Source organism: Delphinapterus leucas, chromosome 15, assembly GCF_059928025.1.
Source record: "Delphinapterus leucas isolate spDelLeu-1000000601 "Yukka" chromosome 15, BTC_Dleu_Yukka2, whole genome shotgun sequence".
NCBI classification, from domain to species: domain Eukaryota; kingdom Metazoa; phylum Chordata; class Mammalia; order Artiodactyla; family Monodontidae; genus Delphinapterus; species Delphinapterus leucas.
The window spans coordinates 35,225,104-35,251,219 of NC_143143.1; the positions used below are offsets into that span (position 1 = coordinate 35,225,104).

Here is a 26,116-nt window from a genome sequence, read left to right on the forward strand (position 1 = left end):
CACGGATTCAACCAACTGCGGGTCGTGTGGTACTGTAGGTAGTACTTGCTATTGGAAAAAAATCTGTGAATAGGTGGACCCGCATAGTTCCGATCCGTGTTATTCAAGAGTCAGCTGTAACTCTTCACATTTTTTAAAAAATTTATTTATTTTTGGCTGTGTTGGATCTTCGTCACTGCACACAGGCTTTCTCTAGTTGAGGCGAGTAGGGGCTACTCTTCGATGTGATGCGCGGGCTTCTCATTGTGGTGGCTTCTCTCATTGCGGAGCACGGGCTCTAGGCACGCAGGCTTCAGTAGTTGCAGCGTGCAGGCTCAGTAGTTGTGGCATGTGGGCTCAGTAGTTGTGCCTTGTGGGCTCTAGAGCACAGGCTCAGTAGCTGTGGCACACGGGCTTAGTTGCTCTGCGGCATGTGGGATCTTCCCAGACCAGGGCTTGAACCCGTGTCCCCTGCATTAGTAGGTGGATTCTCAACCACTGCGCCACCAGGGAAGCCCCACACTTTTAACTATACTTATACTGTTGTGATGCATATTTCCCCATGTTATTGAATATTCTGTGGTACTATATTTTAATCACAGCCCGGTATTTGGATTAACAGTCTTAGTTTAGACACAGCAATAGTTTTGGCGGCTGTTGTAACCTTTGAGCAGTTTAAAGTCAAAGAGTTAGAAAGGCAGAAGTGGGGTTCATCAGGCAGTGGGCCTGAGGGCCACCACGTTCCCGAGACAGCTGCTCTAGGACCTGCTGGCTGGGATTATGGGGCGGCAGGGGTGGGGGGGTTGTGGGGCACGTATCCTACGGAGTGGAGGGCCTGCCTCCATGGACTCTGCCTCTTCCCAGCAGGCCTGGTTTTGCTTCTCAGAATTGCTGCTGGTGTCTGGTGCTCTCTTGTTCACTCCTTTGCTCTGCTCTGTGCATGCGTGTGCCTTGCTTGCTGCTGCTGTTGTTTTGAGAAGCTTTATTGAGATATGATTTTTACATATAATCAAGTTCCCCAAGTTCAAGTGCACAGTGTGTTTGGACCAACATACACAGTCATGGGACCACCCACACCACTGATGTCATCACCCCAGTATTCCCTGCCTTTCCCAGCCCTTGTCAGCCACTGATCTGCTTTCTGGCACTATGGTTTTCTGTTTTCTGAAATTTCATATAAACAGAATTACACAGGAGGTAGTCTTTTGAGTCTGACTTCTTTCACTTGTCACAGTGCTTTTGAGATTCTTCTACGCTGTTGCATGTATCAGTAGTTTGTTCCTTTCTGTCACTGAGAAGTGCTCTGCTGTGTGGAGGCATCACAGTTTTACGTATCCATTCACGAGTTGGTGAGCACTTGGGGATGTTAGGAATAAAGCCACTGTGAACATTTAAGTCTTCGAGTGGGCATATATTTTCATTTCTCTTGGGTAAATACCTAGGAATAGGATTGCTGGGCTGTAAGCAAAGTGTCTGTTTAACTTTATGAGAAACTGCCAAATGTTCCCACAGCAGGTGTCCCATTCTGCGTAACTCCTGGCAGCATTTGGGATGCCACTGGCTGTACATCCTTGTTAGCACTTGTCACTGTCAGTCTTTTTAATTTTAGCCATTCTGGTGAGTGAGCAGTGTATTTCATTGTGGTTTTAATTTTCATTTCCCTAATGATTAATGGTGTTGAGTGTCTTTTCATGTGTTTGCCATTCGTATATCTTCCTTGTGAAATGTCTTTCAGATTTTTGCTCATTTTTAATCAGGTTGTTTGTCTTTTTATTGCGTTGTAAGAGTTCTTTGTATATTCTAGATACGAGTCCTGTATCAGATATACTTTTGCAAATATTTTCCCCTAGTCTGTGGCTTGCCTTTTTATTTTCTTAGTAGTGGCTTTTGAAAAGCAGAAGTTTTTAATGAAATCCAGTTTATCACTTTTTCCTTTTATGCTTCATGCTTTTAGTGACCTATCGAAAAAGTCTGCCTATTCCAAAGTGATAAAGATTTTCTCCTATCTTTTCTTCTACAAGTTTTACAGCCTTGGCTCTTACACTTAGATCTGTGATCATTTTGTTTTTATGTAAGGGAAGGGCTAAGAGTTGTTTTTCGCCTGTGGCTGTCCCGTTGTTTCTGCACCATTTGTTTTTCCTTTCCCCCGTGATTTGTCTTGGAACCTTTGTCAAAAATAACGTGACACTGTCTGTGCAGCTCTTCCTGGACTCTGTTTTGTCCCTTTAATCTATGTGTCTATCCTCTAGTGAGGTTTTCTCCAGTGAGGCCTGGCTGACGTGGCTGGAATTGGCCTTTTCTGGTGACAGTGCTCTTACTTTGCTGGGCCCACCTGGCAAGTGTAACTGATGTGCTCCTGCTGGGTGTCCCCACACGTCCATCCTGGCTCCCTGGTGCATTCGCTTGGGTGCTTAGCTTGTCTCTCTCCTCAGGACACTGGCATCGGGATGACACAGGAGGAGCTGGTGTCCAACCTGGGAACCATTGCCAGGTCGGGGTCGAAGGTAAGCCCCCCGCTGCCCTTTCATCAGGTGCTGCAGCTGTTCCCCCTCTCAGGTTCAAGGGTCTCCCCTCAAAGGGCAGTTCTGGCCAGAGAGGGTAGGTCCCAGACGCTCTGGACACCAGCTTCAGAGGAATGTCCTCAGGCACGAGCTTGTTGGCATTGGGGACTCTTTATCACAGGATTTCACTGTGTCGGCAGGTCTCCGGGGCAGGGCCGCCTCCCTCTGACCAGTCTCACCCCACAGGCCTTTCTGGATGCACTCCAGAGCCAGGCGGAGGCCAGCAGCAAGATCGTCGGCCAGTTTGGAGTGGGTTTCTACTCGGCCTTCATGGTGGCTGACAGAGTCGAGGTCTATTCTCGTTCGGTGGACGCAGGCAGCCCTGGGTACCAGTGGCTTTCAGACGGGTAAGTGAGCAGGTCCCACGTCACACACGGAGTGTCCCCAGGCCCTGGGGCCATCGAGGCAAGTGTCGCCTGCCACGCAGAGTGGGACTCAGCTGGAGCTCGCAGCCTGGTCTGGGAAGCCAGGCTCCTTGGAAAGTGCCAGTGCGCCATCCTGGGCTTTTCATGGGAGGCCTGAGCCCCACACTCAGGGAGCCGTTACTCTTTTTTGCTGGGTGGGTCCCCGCTCTGTGCTCCGGGGCTGGTGCCTTTGTTCTGAGGGCACGTCCCTGACTCCTCATGGGGGTCAGGGTTTGGCTCCCTGGCTGCCCCACCTCCCGCCGTCTCCACCGTGTGCTGGGCCTGCGATGTCCAGGAACATCTCAACTGTTCGTGGAGGATGGCACCCACCATAGCCAAGGTTAAGTGTTTATCTCACAAGCCCCCAAACCTCATTTCTGAATCCTGCTTTCACGCAGGAAAAGTGAAAGTGGGGCCCACAGTCACCAGGGCCGAGGGATCGACAAGGTGCCCCTCGTGTGCTTCTGCTCTTGGGAGGAGGCATCTGGCCAGGGGTCCGGAGCGCTTGGAGTTAGCACAGGATGGGGGTCTCTTCCCGGAGTCTGGTGCTCACCTGGCCACTTCAGGGGAATGTGAGACTGAGAGGTTGTGTTCAGGAGCGGGGAGCCCTGCGCCCCAGCGGCCACTGTCCCTGGCGGAGGTGTGATGGCCTGGGGCACACTCCAGCTTCCTTTCTATGCAAGTCCTGCCTGCCACCTGGGACTTCTCAGCACTGACAGGCAGAACTCGCCTTCCTTCTCCCGCGTGTCTTAGCTCTGGGGTGTTTGAAATCGCCGAAGCCTCAGGAGTTAGAACCGGGACCAAGATCATCATCCACCTCAGGGCAGACAGCAGAGAGTTCACCAGCGAGGCTCGGGTCCGAGGTGAGCAGGAGCCTGGGCCTCTGGGGACGTGCGCGCGGGTCAGTGCAGTACCTCCTGCCACTGCGTTTTAGGACATTTTGGGGCGGGGGTCGCAGGCGCAGGGCTGGCCGTGGGTTGGGGCAGGGTCAGGTTTGCCTTCCTCCTTTCGAGCAGCACTGTCTGTGCGCTTGCTGGTGGCGCAGGGTCCTGTGCTCGTCCTGCCTGTGCTGTAAGATGTCACCAGCCTGCCCACCCAGCCTGAGTCCAGGCTCCCAGACAACCAGAGCGGGTGCAGCTGCGAGGCGCTCCTCTCTGTCCAGGTCTCACTGGATGCTACTGAAGGTGCCCAGTGCTCTTCAAGGGGTCACGTTAGCCCGTGAAACCCTGCTTATGCCGCCAAGAAGGCATCATGTATCATGGTGGCCTGGGCCTCGAGATCCGGTTTGGGAGTGAGTTCTGCTCCCTGTGTGTGGGGAGGGCAGGGACGAGGCCTCCCAGAGCTGTGTGACCCCTGCAGCACCTTCCAGAGCTTTCATCTACAGAAGCTTCCCGTGTTCATTGCTTTTTTCTGTCTCTTCCAGATGTGGTGACAAAGTACAGCAAATTTGTCAGCTTCCCCTTGTACATGAACGGAAGGCGCCTTAATACCCTGCAGGTGAGGCCTGGCTGCCTGCAGGCTCAGGTGGCTGTGGAGATGAGCCGCTCCACGTCAGGCTGGCGGGTCAGAGGTGGGACTGGGCGTTGCTGTCAGAGCCCCAAGACTGGGTGTTCTGGGGGAGGCGAGATCTGTGGGTGCAGGCAGGTCCATGTGCACCAGGGGGTCACCCTTCACAGCACACACTTCGTGCTCCTGAGTGTATTCAGTCATGCTGTTGTCACCATGGTCGGTTCCAGAACATTTCACCCCCAGAAACAGACCCCACGTCCATCAGCAGTCATTCCCACTCCCTGCCCCTGGCCCCTGGCAACCAGTCCACTTTCTGGATTGGCTTATTCTGGGCGTTTCATAAAAATGGAGTCGACTACTGTGTGGCCTTTTGTGTCCAGCTTCTTACTGTGTTTTCAGGGCTTATGCTGGTTGTAGGGTGTATCAGTGCTCTGTTCCTTTTCACGGCTCAGTAACTGTCCAGCACGTGGCTCAACCGTGTTACTCGAGCTGCTCACCTGTTGGTGGCTAGTGTCATGATGTCGTGCAGGCTCGTCCAGACCCTGCCTCCTGCTTTGCTCTTCCTGACACTGTGCTGGGGACAGGGCACTTGTTCCCAGAGCCTTTTGTGTGTGTCTCTCTGTCCAGCGCTGGAGAGGGTGGGGCTGGAGACAGAGGGCCCGGGAGGCCGACCCTCAGGAGCTGAGGGCTCCTTTGCCAGCACCCGGGCCCCGCGAGCTCCACCAGGTCAGCTCCACACGTTGTTGGGAGGTTGCGTCTGAAACATAACGTCCCTGTTCATTCCATTTCCAGGCCATCTGGATGATGGACCCCAAGGATGTGGGCGAGGGTCAGCACGAGGAATTCTACCGCTACATCGCTCAGGCCCATGACAAGCCCCGCTACACCCTGCACTACAAGACGGACGCACCTCTCAACATCCGCAGCCTCTTCTACGTGCCGGAAACGGTGAGCCGGGTGTAGGCCTGCCATGCGAGCTGCCAGGGGTTTGTCCACTGCTCGCTGGGTTTACACACCAGCAGCACTTCCCCTGAACGGTGACAGCTCAGCACAGACATCACAAAAATTGCCTTAGCAGCATTAGGATGAAAGAAAATCCTATACGTCTGGACGGGTGAACAGAAGTTGAAGTGAGGGGTGCTGAACAGAGAGATGTTTGGCCCGGAAGGCCTGGGCTTTGTGGACGGGTGCGGGCGTCCTGTCCCCATGCAGTGCACTCTCCCTACTTCCACATGGCTTCGGGCAGCACCGTGAAGGCCCCACCAAATCCTGCAGCCCAAGCAGGTTTGGGCTTGGGTTGAACCCAGCTTTCCTGGCTTTAACTGACTAGAGCCCCACGCCTGTTACCCATCTTGGAAAGAGCTCTTCTACCCTCCCGCTGAGTGTGCTCTGCAGACCAGCAGCCCCAGCCTCCCCTGGGCCCATTAGGAGTGCAGAGCCTTGGGCCCAGGACCCCCCAAGTCAGTTCCCACCTTAACAAGATCCCAACATGATGTGTGTGCAAACGGCAGCGTGGGAGGCGCTGGTTTAGAGCAGGGTTGGCAGACAGCGGCCACTTTGGGCTTTGCAGCCTCGTACCACCAAGGACTCTGCCCCTGTGGCGGAGACTCACGGGCCACGCTGAGATGGGCGTGTGTGGCTGGGTTCCAAAAACTGTAGACACGGGAATTTGGATTTCATGTATTTTTCACATATCATGAAATGTCCTTTTTTGCCTTTTTCCTCAACCATTTAAAAATGGAAAAGCCATTCTAAACTATACAAACAGGTGATTTGGCCTGTGCGCTCTAGTTTGCTGACCCCTGATCCCTAGCAGGTTTGGCTCTGTTCGCAGGGACATGTAAGTCATTGTTTTTATGGGGAGGGCGGCAGCTGCCCAGAGAGGGCCCCCCCACCCCACCTGGAGCCATGGTGGGAGGGGCCTCCCCGGGCCCCTCTGGGCTTTTGGACAGACACAGGCAGGACACCGCACATCTGCCTCAAATCTCCCAGCCCAGGTAGCCTTAGGAAGGGGTTCCCCGTGACCATGCAGGCTCTGCCTCCTGGCAGGGCTGCCGCGGATTTCTGCCTTTGCCACCTGACGCTGCCCTTTCCTTGCCTCCAGAAACCAACCATGTTTGACATGAGCCGGGAGCTGGGCTCCAGTGTCTCGCTGTACAGCCGCAAGGTCCTCATCCAGACCAAGGCCACCAACATCCTGCCCACGTGGCTGCGCTTCATTCGAGGTTCGGTGCCAGTGTCTGTGCCCAGCCGTGTGGGCTGAGGCCCAGGAGCAGGCTGCCTGCTCCAGATGCCAACACCATCAGAAAGGTCTCATCTTTGATGAGTGCGGGGTCAGGGCAAGTCACCACAGCTGCCGGCTGGTGAGCCGAGTCCTCACAGCGTGGCGCCTCCCAGGGAGCTTCCTGTCTTCAAACACTAGTCTTGGTTGATTTATCCATGATATGTTACGATTTTGAACAGAAAACCCAGGCGGTAGTTTTGAAAGAGGGTCCAACTGATGCTGAAATCGTAGAAACTGTCCCGGCAAAGGCTCGCCGGCCTTGCTTGCTTTCCTTCCGACCCCCATGGTTGTGACCTGGGCTCTGCCTGAATTCTAGGAAGACAAGGGACTTTGGGAGGAGAAGCCCCCGAGTGTCCTCCCTTCTTACCTACACTCGGCCTGTGTCTCACAGGTGTGGTGGACAGCGAGGACATCCCCCTGAACCTCAGCCGGGAGCTCCTCCAGGAGAGCGCACTGATCAGGTGAGCAGCTGCAGGACACAGTGGGCACCTCACCGGGTTCGCCTTTGCCACGGAAGGCCCAGGCGGGCTTGAAGCTGCTGAGAGCAGAGGGTGGAGCTGAAGGTGCCCAAGGGAGCTATGGGCCTGGAGAATATGAACAGGTCACGTGTGCTTTGCCCCATCTTTTACTTCACGCTTTTGTAAGAGGGGTTTGGAGACTGACATTGAGGAGAATTGCTGCCAGTTCCAGATGTTCCCTCCCTTGGCCAATCCCTATCACTCAATCCTGGGGCAGCCGTGGCAGGGGAAGTTCCATGCAGGGCTGTTTCTGGGTGGACGAGGCAAAGGACGGTCCCAGAGCCAGGAGAACGTCTGACCTCGGTCCAGGAAGGTCACTAATGGTGTGAAGGAGACAAGGGGTGGGCACTGAACTTTCTTTTGGAGACATCGCTCTTGGAATCCTCGTGAGCTGGGGTGGCCGAATTTCTCCTCCCCCATCCTGATCATAGCAGTAGCTGCTATTTACTGAGCATTTATTCTCACCCAGACTGTACCAAGCCCTTCCTGTGCAGCCTGTGTCATCCTTGCAGGTGGGAGCCACTAGGTCTCCATGTCATAGTTGTGGAAACTGAGTTACAGGGAGGTCACACCCGACAGTGAGTGAACCTGTATTTGAACCCACGTTTTCTGATCTCAGGCATGTGCTCTGCCCCCAGCAGCTGGGACTGGGCTGACCCAGACGCTGGCAGGACGCAAGGCTGCAGGCGGGGGTGTGTCCGGCCACTTGGTCACTGCTGGTGGTTTTCCAGGGCTAGGTTGTCAGTCTGAGCACTCATCTTGACCAGCAGAGTCAGACTTAAATGAAATTTTTTAAAGAAACTGAAAGAAAAAGTAGAAACTTGATGCAAAGTACATTTTTCCCCTGAACGCTGGGAGAGTAAGTTGTCCACTCTATGCCCATCGTCCCCAGTTATCTCAGGGTGTGTTTCCAGAGAACAAGGACAGTCTCCTCCTAGCCAGCACAGCCGTCAGTTGGAGTTGACATGGTGCAGCTGCCACGTCTCATCCTCAGACCAATCCACGTTGCACACTTGTGCCCATCACATCCTCTAGAGTAGGAGGGTCCAGTCCAGAGTTACACAAGCCTTTAGTTGTCATGTTTCTCCAGTCTCCTGGAGGTTGGCCGAATTCCAGTCTCCCCGACTTTCAAGACCTGGATGCTTCTGAAGATGTCAGGCCAGTGATTCCGTAGAACGGCCCTCTGCGCGGATCGTGATGCTCCCTCATGCTTAGGTGCAGGCGTAGCGCAAAGTGATGCATCCTGTCAGGTGGCGCACGACTTTGAGTTGTCCCCTTACTGGTGATGTTCATGTTGACACTTGATTAAGGGGGTGTCTGCCAGCCTGCTCACGTGGTTACTCTTTTTTCCTCTGTAATTAGTAATGATGTTATGTAATGGGGTGGTATTTGGCAGCTGTGTGTTCATTTCTTACAATATGCATGTGCTTTTCTTAATATCTGTATAACTGATTTGCATGACTTGATTTCCTGTTTTATTCAAGGGCTATAATCTGTTACTGTCATTGTTTATTTTGATGCCCAAACTGTCCCTGATTTAGCAGGAACCTACTCAGGCTGACTCCTTTGCCCTTTGACCTATTCCCATTGTGCTTTGAGCACTTCTGTATTGAGTTCACCCAATACCAACCAGCACTGCCGTGGTCTTGGCCTTTGCTTCCCTTGACAGTGAGCAATCTGCCTCTGATTATCCCTAATGTGTTTACCTCTGACCAGTCCCCTTCATGTTACCAGTCTGCCATCGCTGCTGCCCCCCTGCCCCACCAGCTCCCTGCTCCTTCACCTGCTTGGGCTCTGATGCCACACGGTGGGCTAAGGGGGTGTCTGTCAGCCATTCTGCCAGCTGCTCACTGTCCCCAGTCTGGATGTCCTCTTCTGGGGTCCTTGGGCTCTGACACTCCACACCAGGCTCCTCCAACCCTCACCCTGCATGGACACCCTCTTCGTTTCATCCTGGCTGCTGTGGCTGCCCCACCACAGATGCGGGTGCTGCCCCTTGGCTGAAGGACTGAGTTATTCAGGATGGGAGTGGAAGAGGATAAGCTTAAATGAACGTTAAACATTATTGTTCCCTTACCCTGGGTTATTAAGGAAACAAATGGTAATTTCACCTTTAGGAAAGGCAGAATATTAAGGAAATTAAAAAAAATACTCCCTAATACCACTAATAGTGTTGCTCACGATTTTATGTAGTGCTCTGGTAAACACCCTAATACACAAGATCCCAATTTTGTAAAACTGTAGTGCACATATAGTATATCCAGTATAAACCCAAGTTTATACAGCATTGATCCTAATTATGAAAAATATAATGCACAGCAAGTAGTATGTATAGTCTTTGCATACTTATATATGTACCCTGTAATTTATCCATATTGGGATTTTTCTAGTTTTTCTTTCAACCCAGGCACTTTCTCATGTTTTTAAGGATCATATCATTAGAGGATGTTGATCTTTAATGGCCGTGTAGCTTTCCATCATTCATTTCAACCTGTTCTCTGCAGTTGAACACTGAGCTTGTTCATAATTGTTTTCTTTTTTTCTTTTCTGTGATTAAACTTGCTTCAGAGCTTATTTATTTATTTTTGGCTGTGCGCGGGCTTTCTCTAGTTGTGGTGAGTGGGGGCTACTCTTAGTTGCGGTGCGCGGGCTTCTTATTGCGGTGGCTTCTCTTGTTGCAGAGCCCAGGCTCTGGGCACGCGGGCTTCAGTAGTTGTGGCATGTGGGCTCAGTAGTCGTGGCTTGCGGGCTCTAGAGCACAGGCTCGGTAATTGTGGCGCACGGGCTTAGTTGCTCCAGGGCACGTGGGATCTTCCCGGACCAGGGCTCGGACCCGTATCCTCTGCATTGGCAGGTGGATTCTTAACCACTGCGCCGCCAGCAAAGTCCCATAATTGTTTTCTATTTTATGTGCTACAGTGAAATTCCTGGTCCATAAATCTTGGTGACTCATGAAGGTGTAATCTCAGAACCATAGCTTTGTCACTCTCCACAAGGTTGCGGGGGGGGTGTCAGCTAGCATCCCTGACTCTGGGGGGCGCATGTCTCCTTAACTGGTGTTGGCCAAGGGTAACTTTCTGGTATGTTGTCTTCACTTCTCTGATTATTAGTGGGATTGAACGTTTTTTCATATCCTTCTGGCTGTTTGTATTTCGTGAAAGTTGTTCTTTTGTGATAAATGCTTTTCTGTTCATAGGAAACTCCAGGGCGTTCTACAGCAGAGGCTGATAAAATTCTTCATTGACCAGAGTAAAAAACATGCTGAGAAATATGCCAAGTTTTTTGAAGATTACGGCTTGTTCATGAGGGAGGGCATCGTGACCACGGCTGAGCAGGAGGTCAAGGTAGGGTCTGGGTTTCTGGGCCTTTCTCTGGGCTGCCTTGGGCTGTGGAGGAAGCTGCTGGAGATCAGAAACCTGAGCTTCCCAGGACGTGATGATGGCATAGCCAGGCACCCCAGTCACCACTCCCAGGGGTCAGAAAGTGCAGCCTTTGGCCTCTGGACTCCGCAGGTGGTCCCAGCAGGCCCGGCGTGCACTTGAGCACATGTCCAGCTCCTCCAGTGCCCTCATTTGAGGGGAGTGGGCATTTAGTGTCTCTTCCCCCAAGGGCCTGGGGGGCTTGGGGAGGTCACAGAGGTCAGGACAGGAGAGGTGCCTGGTTCACGGGGTGGGGAGGGCAGGTGAGGTGTGTGTAGTCAGGGCAGTTCATCATGTGATCGGTAGAAATCCATCAACACTGTGCCACTGGGTTAATTGCGCAGTTACTTAAAAATGATGAGATTGTTCCATAAACATTTATTGGCCACTTTTAAGTTGTGATACAGTTCCCATACAATAAAATTCACTCTCTTAAAGTGAACAGTTCATTTAGTACCTTCACAGGTTGTACGTCCACCACCATCTGGTTCTGGAACACTTCCATCACTCCCAAAAGACACATGTCCCCATTAGTCACTCTTAGCGCCGGGGTTTCATCTTTTGCTCCAGGACAGCAGCAGGGAAGGAGGGTGACCAACCATCTGGGGTCCCAGGGTTTGTTCTGCAGGCCATGAGGGAGGGTGGGATGGGGCCTGGGCGCTGCGGCTACCAGCCTGCTCCCCCCAGGCCCTCATCACCCTGGGCCCTCCTAACCCTGGTTGTTGGCACAAGGACTCCAGTGGCTCCAAATGCTGCCTGCTCGGACTCTCCACTCATTCCTCTCTGTGTTTGTAGGTAGCGGGACCCAGGTGGTGCCAGAGGCTTTTCTGAGTGCTTTATAAACACTGACTGACTCAGGGTTTTTTTAAATAAATAAATAAAGTTATTTATTTATTTATTGGCTGATTTGGGTCTTCGTTGCTGCACGCGGACTTTTCTCTAGTTGTGGCAAGCGGGAGCTACTCTTCGTTGTGGTGCACCGGCTTCTCGTTGTGGTGGCTCCTCGTTGCAGGTCACGGGCTCTAGGCACACGGGCTTCAGTAGTTGTGGCACGCGGGCTGTAGAAAGTAGGCTCAGTAGTTGTGGTGCACGGGCTTAGTTGCTCCGCGGCACGTGGGATCTTCCCGGACCAGGGCTCAAACCTGTGTCCCCTGCATTGGCAGGCGGATTCTTAAACACTGCATCACCAGGGAAAGCCCCTTACTCAATTAATGAGGATCTGTAACATGCACAAGAGCATGAGCTTAACCTATGAACCTAGAGCCTGGCTCGCCGGGTGGGCTCCCAGATCCCTGGTTTTGCCTGTTCGTCCCCCTTTCATCCCCACCACATCACTCTCTCATCTGGACCTCCCCTCTGGGCACTGTGGGTTGTTGGAGATGAGTCGTGGCACAGACAAGGCAGTTTACTGTCAGGTCACGTCCAGGCTGGTGCGTCAGGGAGCTGGACCCCAGCCTGTTGCTGCTTCTGTCCTTACAGGCGACTCCCTCATGGAGTCTAGATGCCACCAGCATCTCAGCCGACAGGAGCAGATGGACAAGCCCCTCCTTTCAGGGCCTGTTCTCCGAGTCACACACCCCACTTAGGCTTGTACCCCCTGGGCCAGGACTCGTCCCCTGTCTGTGAGGAGGGCTGGGAAGTGTGTACTTCACACCCGTGTCCCCTGCTTGGCGAGAGCCAGGGTCTGTGACTCGAGACAGAGGGAGGATGCTGGGTCCAGAGTGGGCTCTGCCACGGACAGGGCCTAGCCACTCCTGGGACCGTTTTTGCAGCTCACCTGGAAAGGCCCTCTCAGCAAGGCCCTGGGCCACCTGTGGTGGAACGTGCTCTCCGAGGTCCCCTGAACTTCTGACATGGGGCCCAATGGACAGCACTGGAGTCCCTCAGAGCTCCCCAGGGCCCGAGCCAGCCCAGGGCGCCGTCCCTGGGCCAGGCTCCCAAAGGAGCTGCCTTGGCTGCAGGACACGGTCACCAGGCGGGTGTGAGGCCAGCCAGAGCCTTTCCTCCCTTAGCTGAAGGCTCCCGAAGTCTGTGCCCCGCTGTCGGGAGGCTTTCAGAGCCAGGACCTGGAATGAGCAGTGACCTGGCCTCTGTCTGTCTACAGGAGGATATCGCAAAGCTGCTGCGGTACGAGTCGTCGGCACTGCCTGCTGGGCAGCTGACCAGCCTCCCAGACTACGCCAGCCGCATGCAGGCCGGCACCCGCAGTATCTACTACCTGTGCGCCCCCAACCGCCACCTGGCGGAGCACTCGCCCTACTATGAGGCCATGAAGTGGAAAAACACAGAGGTGGGTGAGCCAAGGGGCAGGTTTGGCCCCTACCGGGCCTCCCTGCACTTGTCCTTCCCTTGGGGCCAGGTCAGAGGGCGAGGGGGTCTGAGCACTGAAGGAGGGTCCCCATGCTCACTGGGGAATGGCTGAATGTGCCCACGATTCGGGAGAGCGGAGCAGTGAGAGTCAGCATCTAGGGTCACAGAGGCCGGGCTGAAGCCTGCCTACTAGTTTGGGTCTTTCTAGGAGGTGACACAGGGATTTCTCTATAAATAGCATCACTGCTTCTAAGATATAGCCAGAGCCTCCCTGACAGCCGTCTGTAAACCACTGCGTCCACAAGGCCCAGGAACCCCAGCACCCCCTGCATGGCCCTCAGATGCTGGGCCCAGCCCGCAGCCCCAGCCCCTGCTCCGTGTCCCTCTCCTGTCACGGGCAGAGGGTTCCCCAGGCCTGATGGAAGCCATTTTGGGTCCTCACAGGTTCTCTTCTGCTACGAGCAGTTTGATGAGCTGACCTTGCTCCACCTTCGTGAGTTTGACAAGAAGAAGCTGATGTCTGTGGAAACAGACATCGTTGTTGACCACTACAAGGAGGAGAAGTTTGAGGACGGCTCCCCAGGTCGGCTTGCTTCCCTTCTCTCTGGGCACAGGTGTGGATGGTGGCCTGGGGTGCCGATGAGGCCAGGCAGGCCCGAGGAGCTGGCACTGTTTGCTACACGGCCTCTTCGTTCTGCAACAGTGGGTCTATATGGGGTTTTCTTTTCACAGCTTGCCTTCCTAAGATTGATAAAGCTTAAGAGAATCAGACATTTTAAAGCCCTAACAAAATTATATGGGCCTCAGGCAATCAAAAGTATCCTTTCTGGGGTCCAAATTTATCTGCTTAATTTTAGATGAAGAGTGTTCTGGTAGCTTCTGTCGTTGTGCCAGTGGCTGGCAGGGTGGAGGGAGCCTGCCAATGGGAGCCTATGGGGAGGGAGTTGTGGAGACGGCCTCCAAGCTCACCCTTCTGCTCTCCTGTAGCTGGCGACCGTCTGTCAGAGAAGGAGACAGAGGACCTGATGGCCTGGATGAGAAACGCGCTAGGGTCCCGTGTCACCAACGTGAAGGTGAGGCCTCCCAAAGACGGGCCACCACTCAGCCACCATGGCCCTTGGTGACTGCACAGCTGGCCAGCCTGCTTGCTCTGGTTGCTGCCGCTCCTGCATGTGTGCGCTCGTGAGCACGTAGCCACATGTGCCCGGGGAGTTGCTGAGGTCGGGCGGGCAAGCTTGGCTTCGCCTCCACTTTGTAGAGCAGTTGGAATGAAGAAAGTGGAAGGTGAGCTGCTGAGGGCCTGGTGGGCAGGCAGAAGCAGAGAAGAGGTGTCCCCAGTTGGCCTCCCCAGGGCCGTCCTCGTCCAGGCCTAGAGGAGCTGCAGCGGCTGAGGACACAAGGGCGTACGGTCCAGCTTGGGTTCTCAGTGGGGGTTCTGGGTAGGCTTTAATGAGCTAGGAACCCACTGATCCAGCTCTGAGCTGCAAGAGAAAAGACAGTCACCAGGGAACAGGTGTCACTGGCTGAGGGACATGTTCAGGAGTGGCCCCAAAGGGACAGGCAGGTGTGCAGGGTAGGGAAGGTGGAGAGCAGAGGAGGGCAGACCTGGGGGCTCCATGGGAGGTAGCAGTGGGTCTCTGAGGGAGGCGAGGGCTTCCTGGCAGGGAGCAAGGCGTGTGGCTGGGGTTTCTCTATGTAACACACATATGTCCATGCTTTACAGCGGTGACTCATTTAAGGTGGCCTAGGAGGTAGGTAGAATTCTCGTCCGTATCCTATGAAGGAAACAGGTAGAGCGCTTCCGCAGGTCAGGAAGTCGTGGAGCTGGATCCTTACTGTGCTGCCGGGAAGGGGGCAGCCATGGGCCCAGCAGGGTCTCTGGCGTAAGTCAGGAGGCCTGAAGCCTATGGGGCTCGGTGAGAAAAGGTGTATTTGATGAAATAAAGGCCAGAGGGAGCCACAGGGAGTGGGTGGGTGAGAGCACCGTCTGCAGTAAAGATGGACACAAGATTGAGGAAGAGGCTAGGCCAGGGGAAATGGGGTGGCCAGTCCTGGCGGGTCTTCAGACAGTTGCTGTAGGACCTGGAAGTGGACCCTGTGAAGCAGAGAAGTGCAGATAACACCAGGCAAGATGGACCTTGGATGGTAACTGATAGGTTAGAAATTGGTAGCTTTGGAGTGTAGAAGAGGAGGGAGTTCCCAAGCAGGGTATGATTCGTTAGCAGGCGATTGAGAGGGAGGGAGGAGCACTGCTGGTTGAGGGTATGTCCCTGGAGACCTGCGTTCTCCTGTCTTGTCATTTGGGGAAGCTTTATACCTGGTCAAGACCCTGCCAGGGCCCGTCACCCCCGGCCTTGCTTGCAGGTGACTCTTCGGCTGGACATCCACCCTGCTATGATCACAGTGCTGGAGATGGGGGCCGCCCGGCACTTCCTGCGCATGCAGCAGCTGGCCAAGACCCAGGAGGAGCGTGCTCAGCTGCTGCAGCCCACGCTGGAGATCAACCCCAGGTAAGGCTGCCGGCTCCAGGCCTCTTGGGCCCAGGGCCCTTGATGCCCAGGGGATGGGCATGCTCATTTCTGACCTGCCAGGTAATCTTTTAAAATTGTATGTGAGTGTGTGTTCTTTTATTTATAACACATAGAAAGTGCATAAAGCTTTTGGACAGTTTGATAAATGTTTATAAACACTCGTGTAATTGAACTGTATTAAACTATACCTATGTGACGTTTAACAAAACTGAATCTTGCCGACACCCAGACACTCCTATTTTCCTCCCACTTGAATTCTGTCCCGCTCTCCAGGGAGAACCACAGTCCTGATTTCTGTGTCAGTCACTTCCTCACTGTGCTTTATGGTTTTTCGGCTACTTGTGCGTCATTACACACAAGCTCAGTTCTGCCTGTTTCTGAACTTCACGTGAACGGACCCCTGTGCACAGGTTCCCTTTGAAGCCTTCCTTTCTTCTCTCGGCGTGTGATCAGATGCATTCATCTGTGGGGGGTGACTATAGTTTGTTCTTGTTCACAGCTGAATCACAGGGTATGAATCTACTCAGCACAATTATTTATTCTATTTTGATAGACATTTGGGTAGTTTCCATTTGGAGGCTGTTGGGAACACATTGCTCTGAACATTCTTGTCCCCCGTCTGGTGCTGCACATGTGTTTCTCCGGGATGTGTGCCCAGGCGTGAAAGCACCTTATCCTCAGCTGGGCTGAGTAAGGCCCACTGCTTCCAGAGGGCAGAGCATGGGAACCCAGGTCCCTGCAAATTAGAAGGCTACTGTTCTTTTTTCTGTTGGGCTTTAAAAAAAAAATTGATTGGTAGTTCTTTATATATACTTTAACAGTTGCAAATATCTTTTCTCACTGTCTTTTCACCTTTTAAAGAGAATTTCTTAATTTTAATGTAATCAAATGTATATACATTTGTTAGAGATTTCTTAGGACCCCAAAAAGCATCTATTCCAGACATGAGTTTCTTCTCCTGCATGTCCTTCTAAAAGCTGTATAGTTCTGCCCTTTCATGTTGGTTGAGCCCATCTCTAACTGGCCTGTCTGGGATTGGGGGCTAAGGGGGGTTCTAGTTTCATCTTATTCCATGTGAACACCCTGTTGCCCACACTGTTAACTGTGCTGCCTTCTCAGATGAGTATCTCTTGGAAACTTATGTTTTCCTTAGAGTTCTTGTACATTTTTTAGTTATTTGATGTGTCTTTATTGGATATTTTGAAATTTCATTTTCTAACTGTTGTATATGGAGACAGTTTCTTTTTTGGAAATTGACTGTATACAGCAGTAGTTTTTTACATGAAGTTACATAAACAAGTTATCAAAAACGCTAGAAAAGTCCATAGTCTCACCCCCACCACAGTCACTGTACCCTATTTGGTATATTTTCTTTTGGACTTTCGTCTTATTGTGGGTTTTGGTTTTTTTATATAGTACATGCCTAATTTTTTTATTCATCACCTATAAATATTTTTCCATGTTGCTTTAGAACCATTAATTTACTTAAAACTACTGGGGAGTAGGGGGAAGTGCCTTTTCCAGTTTCTGAGCCAAATTACTAGCAACACAATTACTGGGTGAAAAGATCTAAATTGGCTCATGGCTGGCCACAAAGAGCGTTGGACGCCTCTCAAAGGAGCTGTCCTGGTTGGCAGGTTGGCATAATGGGTGCAGGCCTGTGTAATGGGTGCACAGTTCCCAGCTGTGAGTCCCCAATAGAGATGGACGCTGACTGGACACCCCGTTGCCTTAACTAGTTCTGACACAGAAGCAGTTTTGTAAGATAGCTGTGCAGAGTGCTCGTTTCTGTTGCCAAAAGACTTATTTTACAGATTTGCTTTAAAATTTGTTGGTATGTTCTTTCGGTTGAGAATTCTAAAGAACTAAGGGAGTTCATGGTGAACTCCCCGCCCCCCCCATCCCCAGTTTCCTCACGTATCTTCGGAGACACTGTGTGGGGCCTCCTCTGGTACACTTGCTGTGCAGTGTGCTCACCTTGCTGTGTAAAGCGTTTGCTACTCTGAACAGCCCTGTGAGGGGAGGGAATCATCTCGTCTCAGACAGGGACCAAAGACACTCCTGCTGTCCTCTGAACCTTTCCCCAGTGCCTTCAGTTTTATCAAACATCAATTTTTGCCATTCTCTTAAATTATACCTTATAATTTTGATGTATGTTTCCCATTGTATTTTTTCCTGTGCAGAAAATGTTTTTTTGTAGTCAGTTATTCTTTTCTTCTGACTTCTGGGTTTGTATTTTGTTTAAAAAGGCTTTCCCCTTCCGAGATTATAAAATACTTCTTCCCTGTTTTCTTCTAGTATTATACTTCTTTGCTTTTAATTTTTACATTTAATCTTTGATCCCTCTGGAAATTAATCACGTCGGAATCCAACTTGTTTCCTGGGTGCGGCCCAGTTATCCTGTCTTTATGAGGTACTAACGAAATTCCTATATGAATTGGGCCATTTATACATTGTCCACTTTGTTGCACTGAGCTGTTACCTTTTCATTTTCCAGAACTGTTTAATTACTGGAGCTTTATGTTTTAACTGGGACTTCCTCCTCTAACTGCTCTTCCATGTTTACTTTATAAATTTTATACTAGATTTTTTAGATTAAAGGAATCCTATTAAACATGGATTAATTTAAGGAAAGTTTCACTTCTATTTATGGTCCACTTATCCAAGAACTATAACATGTCTTTTCATATATTAAACTCATCTTTCTTTACCTTAGTAGTGTTTCCTTTATATCAATTTTAGTATCAAAATTTTTGCTGGGTTTTCTGGGTATATAATCTATAATTGATCATTATGGGCTTTATTTTTTATACTGGACCTATTACCCTTTTTTGCATGTCCTGATAACCCCAACATTTCAGAAAAGTCACTGGAGCACAAAGTTAGAGGCTGTCAGGCTGTGTGTGCACCCCCAGCCCTGAGCTAATAACTTCTGGTGGTTTCTGTGTTCAGGCACACACTCATCAAGAAGCTCAGTCAGCTGAGAGATAGCGAGCCTGACCTGGCCCAGCTGCTGGTGGATCAGGTGAGTTTGCTGGAGAAATGCGAAGAGTAAACTGAGGCATGGGGCTGTCAGGCTCCCTCTTCCTTCTTCTCTTTGAGGTCCCTGGGTTGGGATCAGGCCTCGCTCACCCTCCCACTAACAACGAGGTGCTGCCTTGCCTTTCAGATCTACGAGAATGCCATGATCACAGCGGGGCTCGTCGATGACCCCCGACCCATGGTCAGCCGCCTGAACCACCTGCTGATCAAGGCCCTGGACCGACACTGACAGCGGTGAAAGCCCCAGGTCCTCCTGCCCAGGTTGGGGGAGGTGGGTGGATGGGGACGATGACACAGGAAGGACCGGGTGCTGCCGATGAGAACACCTGCTTTTGAGCTTTATTCACTTAAATGTATTCTTAGAGTTTCTGTCCAGACTGAGAAGGTGGGGTGCTCTGGTGACACAACCTCCAAGCTTACAATGGAAGCGGGTACAGTGAGGAAAAGCCCACCTTCCTCTAATTCCAGTTGCCACGGTGGTGGGGAAGAGCAGGGGCACTCAGGACCAGGTACTGGTTTCCTAAACTCTGTCCCCAGCCTTTGGCTGTGTCGTCTCAGTTCTTGGCGACAGGCTGCAGAGCGGAGGTCGCTGGCCAGGCCCCACTCACGTCAGGCTCTCTTCAGCATCACCTCCACCGGGTAATGGTCGCTGATGGCTAGGGCCTGTGGGGAGACAGCCATGAGCACAGGGACACCCAGACATCTAGTACTCTGCACTCAGGCTCCTGAGGCCAGTCGGGATTTGGGCCTGGGAAAAGGAGACCAAGAGGCACCCAGGGCCACAGACAAGTGGCTCTTTCAAGTCAATGAAAAAAGCAGTGGGTCCAGGTCTATGTTCCTGTGTCCCAGGCCCCTATTAGAGCTACGTGACCAGGACACTTACGATCTGGTCACTCAATCTGTATGCAGCTTGGAAGTCAAAGGGAGCAGCTGAGTTGGGAACCACAGCATCTTGGAGCAGAGGTCCTGCAACCACGATCCTGCAGCATCAGACACAAGAGAAGGTCCCCTTCAGCCCACTGTCTAGCTCTGTGCACTTACACCTTGGATCCCAGCATGTCCCCCCAGCTCCTCTTGGTATGGTAAATGTCACACAGTTCCACTGTTCCCCAACTGCTCTCAAATGTTCCCATGGGGCCAGTCGGGTCCTGGCTCACTGTCACCCCAACACTGAGCAACCTGGGCCCCAAACTGCACACCACTGACCAACCTACATATCCCCCAGTGAGTGTTATCCCTAAATGGGCTTCACCCCCAAACTAAGAAATGCTGCTCCTTTCATTCCATTTCCTAAGTGGACTGAGTGAAGCTCAGGAGGGTGCATGTCACAGGGCTTGGGAACCATTTCTGAAGCTGGTCATGGAGGCTCCCTCATCCCTGCCTGGGGGCTCAGAGTGGGCCCGGGCCCTGCTCACCTGTCGTAGGCACAGTGCGTGGATGTAACGGTGGTGTCGGCAGTGTCAGGAATCAGCCACTGGAAGGGGGGGCTCCTGCGCAGGCGGATGGATGACCACTGCGAGGGGGTCACGTAGCTGCAGCCAGCATTGAAATCACCCATCAACATGATGTCCTACCAGGAGACACACACTGGTTGGCCTGGGGCAGAAGGGGGGCCCCAGAGCCCAAGGCTGCGGGTGGGGATGGGGGTTGCCTCACCTCCAAGTCCCACTTCTGCCAGACATCCAGGTAGACATCATAGAGAGAGTCGATCTCAGCCACCGCATCCGATGGGGCCGCATGCAGGGGAACAATGGCAAACTCCTTGATCTCTGTGGAAACAGGAGTCATACTGAGCCGGTGTGGGCTGGGCTCAGCCAGGAGTCGGGCTGTGGTGGAGGACACATGAGCCAGTCTTTGAGGGTGGACGTTTTCCTAAGTAATTCCAATGTAAGATCAAAGCACAAAGGGTGTGGGCTGCAGCACGAGACAGCTTTCCAGGTGTCTTGGGAAGGGCTGGGCGGGGCACTCACGTGTGAAGGGGGAGGAGAACTTGACCACAGCTGGCTCTCGGCTGAAGCTGTCATTCCCACAGGGCTCACAGCCATCGTCGTACTGGTAGCTGTCCAGCACGGAAACCTGGTCGGGTCTGCAGAAGGCCAGGCCAGAGGGCAGTTAGCCTTGGGCCAGGGTGCCAGCTTGTCTTGGTAAAGTCACTTTCTGCCACGTCCAGGTGGGCAGGGGGCCCGGCCTTAGCACCGCACAGACCCACTGGCCCGGAGCTCCTGCCATGTCCCCCTGCCTCTGCACAGGCTGTGAGGCCAGCTCAGGGCCCTGCTCTATGGCCCCAGTTCTCGCCCCCACACCCGGAGGGGAGGGGCTCACAGGCTCTCTAGACCACACCCCAGCCTCCTGTCAGCACCCTCTGAGGAGGTGACCCAATCTACCTGAACAGGAAGAGGTAGCGCTCCTTATAGCTGTTGCGTCCCAGCGGCTCACTGACCACAAAGTGATAGGTGTTTGGGTCATCCCTGGATTGAGGAAACAAATGTCCCGGTCGGGGTGGGGGGCAGTCCGTGGGGACCCTCCTGCCACCTATATACATCTATAGCAGGGCTCCTGCCCACATCCCTATCTCTGGGGCCTGGCTGAAGTGGCACACCCTCTCCCATCCACGCCTCCCGGGACCGCACTGTCACCCACTGGTTGAGTTTGTCCAGCAGCCTCCCTACGGCCATCAGTTGGTTGTCTCTGACCTCCTGGACGAGGGCGATATCATAGCGACTCAGGATCTGGGGACAAGGCCACAGTACTGCTAAGCGGGGCAGGCTGGGTGGAGACTGAGGCATCCGAGCCTGCCTGCTGTGAGTCACAGGGCCGACCTGCTCCTCCCAGACACCTTCCTGTCACGGCTTGGCCTGGGACTTGCCTGGGACGTGCCAGACATCCCACCACCTCCAGCCGTGGTGGACGGCACAGCAGTGACAAGGACCTGTCCCCTTGACAGACAGGTGGGCTGAGACCAGAGGCTTTCAATCCCCTCCCCCGATCACCACCACTGCCGATCACCCTCAGGACTGACCACTGGCCCAGGGTTCCCAGGGCCTGTTAGAGGGCCGTCCCCTTCCACCACCCTGAGGACAGGCCAGCCTGGATTTACCTGCACAATGTAGTTGGAGAGGGTAGCATTGGACATCTTGGTCTCCCCAAAAGTCCGGATGTTGAAGGCTGCTATTCTCAGGGACAGGGCCTGCTGCAGCAGGCCAGCCAGGGTGAGCAGCACCCCCATCAGCCTGGCACCCCTCATTCTGGATCAGGAGGAATGTTCACATGTGGGCCTGAGGGTGGCAGACTCAGCACTCTGGCCTCCCTGAGTCCAGCTGCGCAGAGCTGGTAGAGCCCAAGGCTGAGTAAAACCCTGTCTTTGTGGGCTATGCCAAGCAGGCCAGGGTGAGCCTCTGAGCCCTCTCACCAGCATACAGAGAGCCAGACACCAAGTGCCAAGTAACAGGCGCTGGATCTTCTCACTCCTCACCTGCCAGCAGATGAGCCCCTGTGAGGGTCGCCAGCCTAGGAAGCCCCTGACACTGTGGGTGGGGCACCAGCTCACCGCCCTCCCTGCTCCAGCCGCCCTCCCCTCTGGGATTGGCCAGGGCTCTTCCCAGGGTGGCCACGGTCACCAAGAGGGACTCCACGGGGCTTATGGGCCTGGTACCCACCTTTCACAGGCCACGGGTCACACAGCCCTTGGGGCACCAGGCACACTCACCTGAAACTTGACTTTCACAAAGACAACAGGAATTCCGCCAAGAATCAAGAATTGATACTCTTCGGTAGCAATTTTCTCCTTTCACTGCTTTAAGAAAAAAATTCACAAAGTGTTAAGAAACACAACTGTGAGCTGCTGCAGCTCCAAATCCTCACACAGGGAATGTTCGTCCCACCTGGGGTTTTAAAGGTTTAGGCAGCTGTGACCTTTCCCAGGGCATCACCTGGAGGACACAGAACAATAGCGCTGCCTGTGGGGCTTTCCCAGCAGGTGGGTAGCTGGCATGTGTTTATTTCAAAAGGTACAGGTCTTTGCTGCTGTAAAGAGCACCTGATGTTTGCCCTTGGTTTTAAAAAGTCAAAAAAAAAAAAAAAACAGCCAAAGGCTCTGTGTCCTTTGCCCAAGTTGCTCTCCCAGGGGTGGGGAGCAGATGCACTGGAGGGCAGGGCCCTGGCTACTCCTGGCTGCAGGCCTTGAGGTGACCTTGGAGCTAGCAGCCAAAGCCAGACATTCCATGTTGCAAATGGAGCCCACGGTGGCTGCTCTCCCAGGACCCCATCTCTCACCAGCTCCAACCCCTGCTTCCTAATCCTTCAGTTGTGACGGCTGCAAGCACCCTGGCCAGGAGTTGGGGCTCTCAACAGGGCGCACATGAGATGCAGCATCGGGGGCTGCAGGGTTGCGGGCACCAGGGAGGGGCAGGGGCAGGGGCCGCAGAGTCCACCTCACTTGCCAGCAAGGCAGCAGGAAACCTTCTTGTGGAGAGCCTGTGCATTTCACACACAGGTGACAGGAGTGGCTGAGTCATAAGGACACTGTCAGGCAGCAGCTGAGGGTCCATGCCAGGCCATGGGTCCAGTCATTTCATTTGGAATCCTTGGCTTTCCCATTTGTGTTCATTACCTGTGGCTGCTGTAACAAGTCAGCACAAACTTGGTGGCTTGAAACTACAGAAACTTATTATCTAATAATCTTAGAGCCCAGAGTCCAAAATCCATTTCACTGAGCTGAAACAAGGTGTGGCAGGGCTGCACACGCTCTGGAGGCGCTGGGGGAGACCCTTCCTGCCTCTTCAGCTTCTGGAGGCTCCTGGTGTTCCTTGGCTTATGGCTGCATCACTTCAGTCTCTGCCTCCATCATTATATTGCCTTCTCTTCTGTGTCGGTTCTCCCCCCCTCAAAGATACAGGTTATTGAGTTTAGGGTCCTCCCGGATAATCCAGGCCTGTCTCCCCATCTTGAGATCCTTTTTTGCCGTGTGAAGTTAATAGTTTGCAGGGATTAAGACATGGAGATATTTTGGGGGGTATTATTCAGCCCATCACCCTATCCATGGGGGCTCTGCCCCATTTCGGGGTTGGAGGTTGTGGTCTCCAAGGACAGCCCTGCAACTGTGAAGGCTGGGTCCCTCCCTGGAAAGGAAGGGTCTTGCAGTATAAAGGGGAGTGTAGGGCTACGGGGGCCTGGGGGTCAGGGAGCAGTAGGGGCCTGAGGGGAAAAGTCAGCAGGAGCCAAGGTCAAAATCAAAGTGCCATGGATGTGGTCAGCTGGTCATGAAGTAGGAGGACACAGAGGGATTAAAAACAACTCAGAAAGTAAACCAACTTCAACAAGACCAGAACCCCCTGAAGTAATGAGAACATGCTGACGGACAGCTCCAGCAGTCAGTAGGAATGCCAGTCAGCTCGTGTGTACCCTGATATGGCATCTACAACATGGGGTCACGTGGCCTGGCCCTCAAGCTGCCAGAAGCCCCACTGCAGCCTTTTGCAAAGGTTTGATTGCTGACTCTCCTGTTTAAAATCCCCGAGGCTTCAAGTGTGTCAAAATCCAGACCCCAACCACCAGGCAAGACCATCAATGTATTCAGTGTAGGTGCCTTGACACTTTTCTTCCATAGGTATCTTTCCTGGATACACAGTTGCCAGACCTTTTGAGGGGAGCATGAGAGCAAACCAGTAGGCAGCAGAGCCATGGCTCACACAGAAGACACCCAGACCCCCCAGTTTTCAGCATGTGGGACACAGGCACCTGTTTGTTGGCACCCCTGTCCCCCTCTCAACCAAATGCTGCCCCTTCTCTGGGAGGTGCCCTCCCTCCCCAACCTGTCAGAAGAAAGGTCCCAACGGTGGCCTCATTTGCACAAAGTGCCAAGCTCTGCTGCCATATTGGCTGCTCTAAGTCAGGCCCACAAGAGAGGCAGGCAGCACAGCCGGGAAGAGCCTGGCCCAGGAGTCAGGGATTTGGGGCCCAGACCAGGCTCACCCACTGCACCTTCAACCACTTTGAACCTCAATATCTTCATCTATAAAATGGGGATAAAACTGTCACTGCTTTCCTCTTAGGTTTGTCTTAAGGATCAGCAGACATAACATTATTCTACAGAAGAATCATTTCACATCTTAAAAATTCATCTTATCCCTAAGACTAGTAACCTTCTCAGCTGTTATATTTCCATCACCCTTTTAACTTTCCCTCATGGACCTCTTTTCCATTTGTATCAGTCAGCTGTTGCTGTGTAACAAGCAACTCCAGGATTCAATATGTATGGCAGTATGCATTTTTTTCCTCATGCTCACAGGTCTGTAGGTTAGCTGGGAGGGCTCTGCTCCCTGGGCCTCCCTCTGGGCTGGGGGGGGTAGGCACTGGGCTGAAGGGGCTGCAGCTAGCATATATGCTCTTCCAACATGGTGGAAGGTGGAAACTTCCAGAGAGGTGAACAGAAATACATGATGCCTCCAGAAGCCTAGGCTCAAAATCTGCATGATGCCACTTCTGCCCATATTCTTTTGGTCTTAGCAAGTGACAGGGCCAAACCCAACACCAATGGCAGAGTCAGGGGTACACTCCTCCCGCGCCAGGCTCCACAGTGGAGACAGAATGGGTGCCAGGGAAGGGAGGAAGCCCAGTGTTGCTGGCATTTTTCAACGTCACATTAGCAGGGAAATGGGTGCAGACAGCAGACCACCTTCTCTGATCAGGGTGAGCTATTTTTACATCAACCCCGAGAGTCTGCCACACTCTTTAGTTAAACTAAACCTGTTCAGATACAGGAAGGGGAAATGACGCATCACACTGAAGTAATTAAGTCGGGGTCAGGTCTTGAGTTCTGAGGCGTTTTAAATCAAAGAATAGGGCTTCCCGGGTGGTGCAGTGGTTAAGAATCCGCCTGCCAATGCAGGCGACACGGGTTTGAGCCCTGGTTCAGGAAGATTCCACATGCCACGGAGCAACTAAGCCTGTACACCACAACTACTGAGCCTGTGCTCTAGGGCCCGCGAGCCACAACTACTGAAGCTCACACGCCTAGAGCCCATGCTCCGCAACAAGAGAAGCCACCACAATGAGAAGTCCGCACACCACAACAAAGAGTATCCTCCATTAGCTGCAACTAGAGAAAGCCCGCGCACAGCAACAAAGACCCAACTCAGCCATAAATAAATAAATAAATTTATAAAAAATAAAATCAAAGGATAAAGAGAAAATCCTCTAAGCACTGAAGCTGGGAACACGATAGCTTCAAAGGGACATTTGCCATGTGCAGGCTGTTGGGCTGTGAGGGCAACAGTGAGTGCCACAAGACCCAGTGAGCCATCCCAAAGAATTGCTGGGGGTGGTGGTGGGGGACTTGCACACCAACATGTGGCCCAGGAGAGAGGACGTCCACAGACCCAGAGGGAAAAGGGAAGGGCACAGAGCTGCAGTTTCTAAACAATGCACTGAAGAACCCCCAGCCCACAGTGAACTTGCAGGCACAGCAGGATGCCTTTTACTTTTGAGGAAAATGGTGATACTAAACATCTCTGAACACTTCATGGTTTCAACATCATATCTTGCTACACTCCTTTCCACTA

The 26,116-nt window shown here is 52.8% G+C and overlaps 2 protein-coding genes across 5 annotated transcripts in view; one reads left to right on the forward strand and one right to left on the reverse strand.

The window, feature by feature from the left end:
- Positions 1-18,928, forward strand: part of TRAP1 (TNF receptor associated protein 1) — a 45,826-nt gene extending 26,898 nt beyond the window's left edge. Inside the window, exons 6-19 of the mRNA XM_022594734.3 lie at positions 2,412-2,483; positions 2,727-2,887; positions 3,698-3,807; positions 4,368-4,441; positions 5,246-5,401; positions 6,558-6,678; positions 7,129-7,198; positions 10,452-10,599; positions 12,779-12,964; positions 13,429-13,567; positions 13,972-14,057; positions 15,349-15,494; positions 18,468-18,540; positions 18,685-18,928. Of these exons, the coding sequence (XP_022450442.1) occupies positions 2,412-2,483; positions 2,727-2,887; positions 3,698-3,807; positions 4,368-4,441; positions 5,246-5,401; positions 6,558-6,678; positions 7,129-7,198; positions 10,452-10,599; positions 12,779-12,964; positions 13,429-13,567; positions 13,972-14,057; positions 15,349-15,494; positions 18,468-18,540; positions 18,685-18,786 (1,644 nt within the window). The 3' untranslated portion in view covers positions 18,787-18,928. The remainder of the gene's footprint in view (positions 1-2,411; positions 2,484-2,726; positions 2,888-3,697; positions 3,808-4,367; positions 4,442-5,245; positions 5,402-6,557; positions 6,679-7,128; positions 7,199-10,451; positions 10,600-12,778; positions 12,965-13,428; positions 13,568-13,971; positions 14,058-15,348; positions 15,495-18,467; positions 18,541-18,684) is intronic.
- DNASE1 (deoxyribonuclease 1) overlaps positions 16,181-26,116 on the reverse strand; it is a 30,907-nt gene continuing 20,971 nt past the window's right edge. For 3 of the 4 annotated variants that reach the window (XM_022594736.3, XM_022594735.3, XM_089896251.1), the window contains 9 exons: positions 22,264-22,350; positions 21,655-21,802; positions 21,198-21,286; positions 20,942-21,025; positions 20,528-20,643; positions 20,214-20,326; positions 19,973-20,127; positions 19,441-19,537; positions 16,181-19,220 (listed from right to left, as the gene is read on the reverse strand). In XM_022594736.3, coding sequence (XP_022450444.2) covers positions 19,167-19,220; positions 19,441-19,537; positions 19,973-20,127; positions 20,214-20,326; positions 20,528-20,643; positions 20,942-21,025; positions 21,198-21,286; positions 21,655-21,801 — 855 coding nt within the window. In that variant the 5' untranslated portion in view covers position 21,802; positions 22,264-22,350 and the 3' untranslated portion in view covers positions 16,181-19,166. The remainder of the gene's footprint in view (positions 19,221-19,440; positions 19,538-19,972; positions 20,128-20,213; positions 20,327-20,527; positions 20,644-20,941; positions 21,026-21,197; positions 21,287-21,654; positions 21,803-22,263; positions 22,351-26,116) is intronic. The other variant, XM_022594737.3, reaches the window with a different exon arrangement.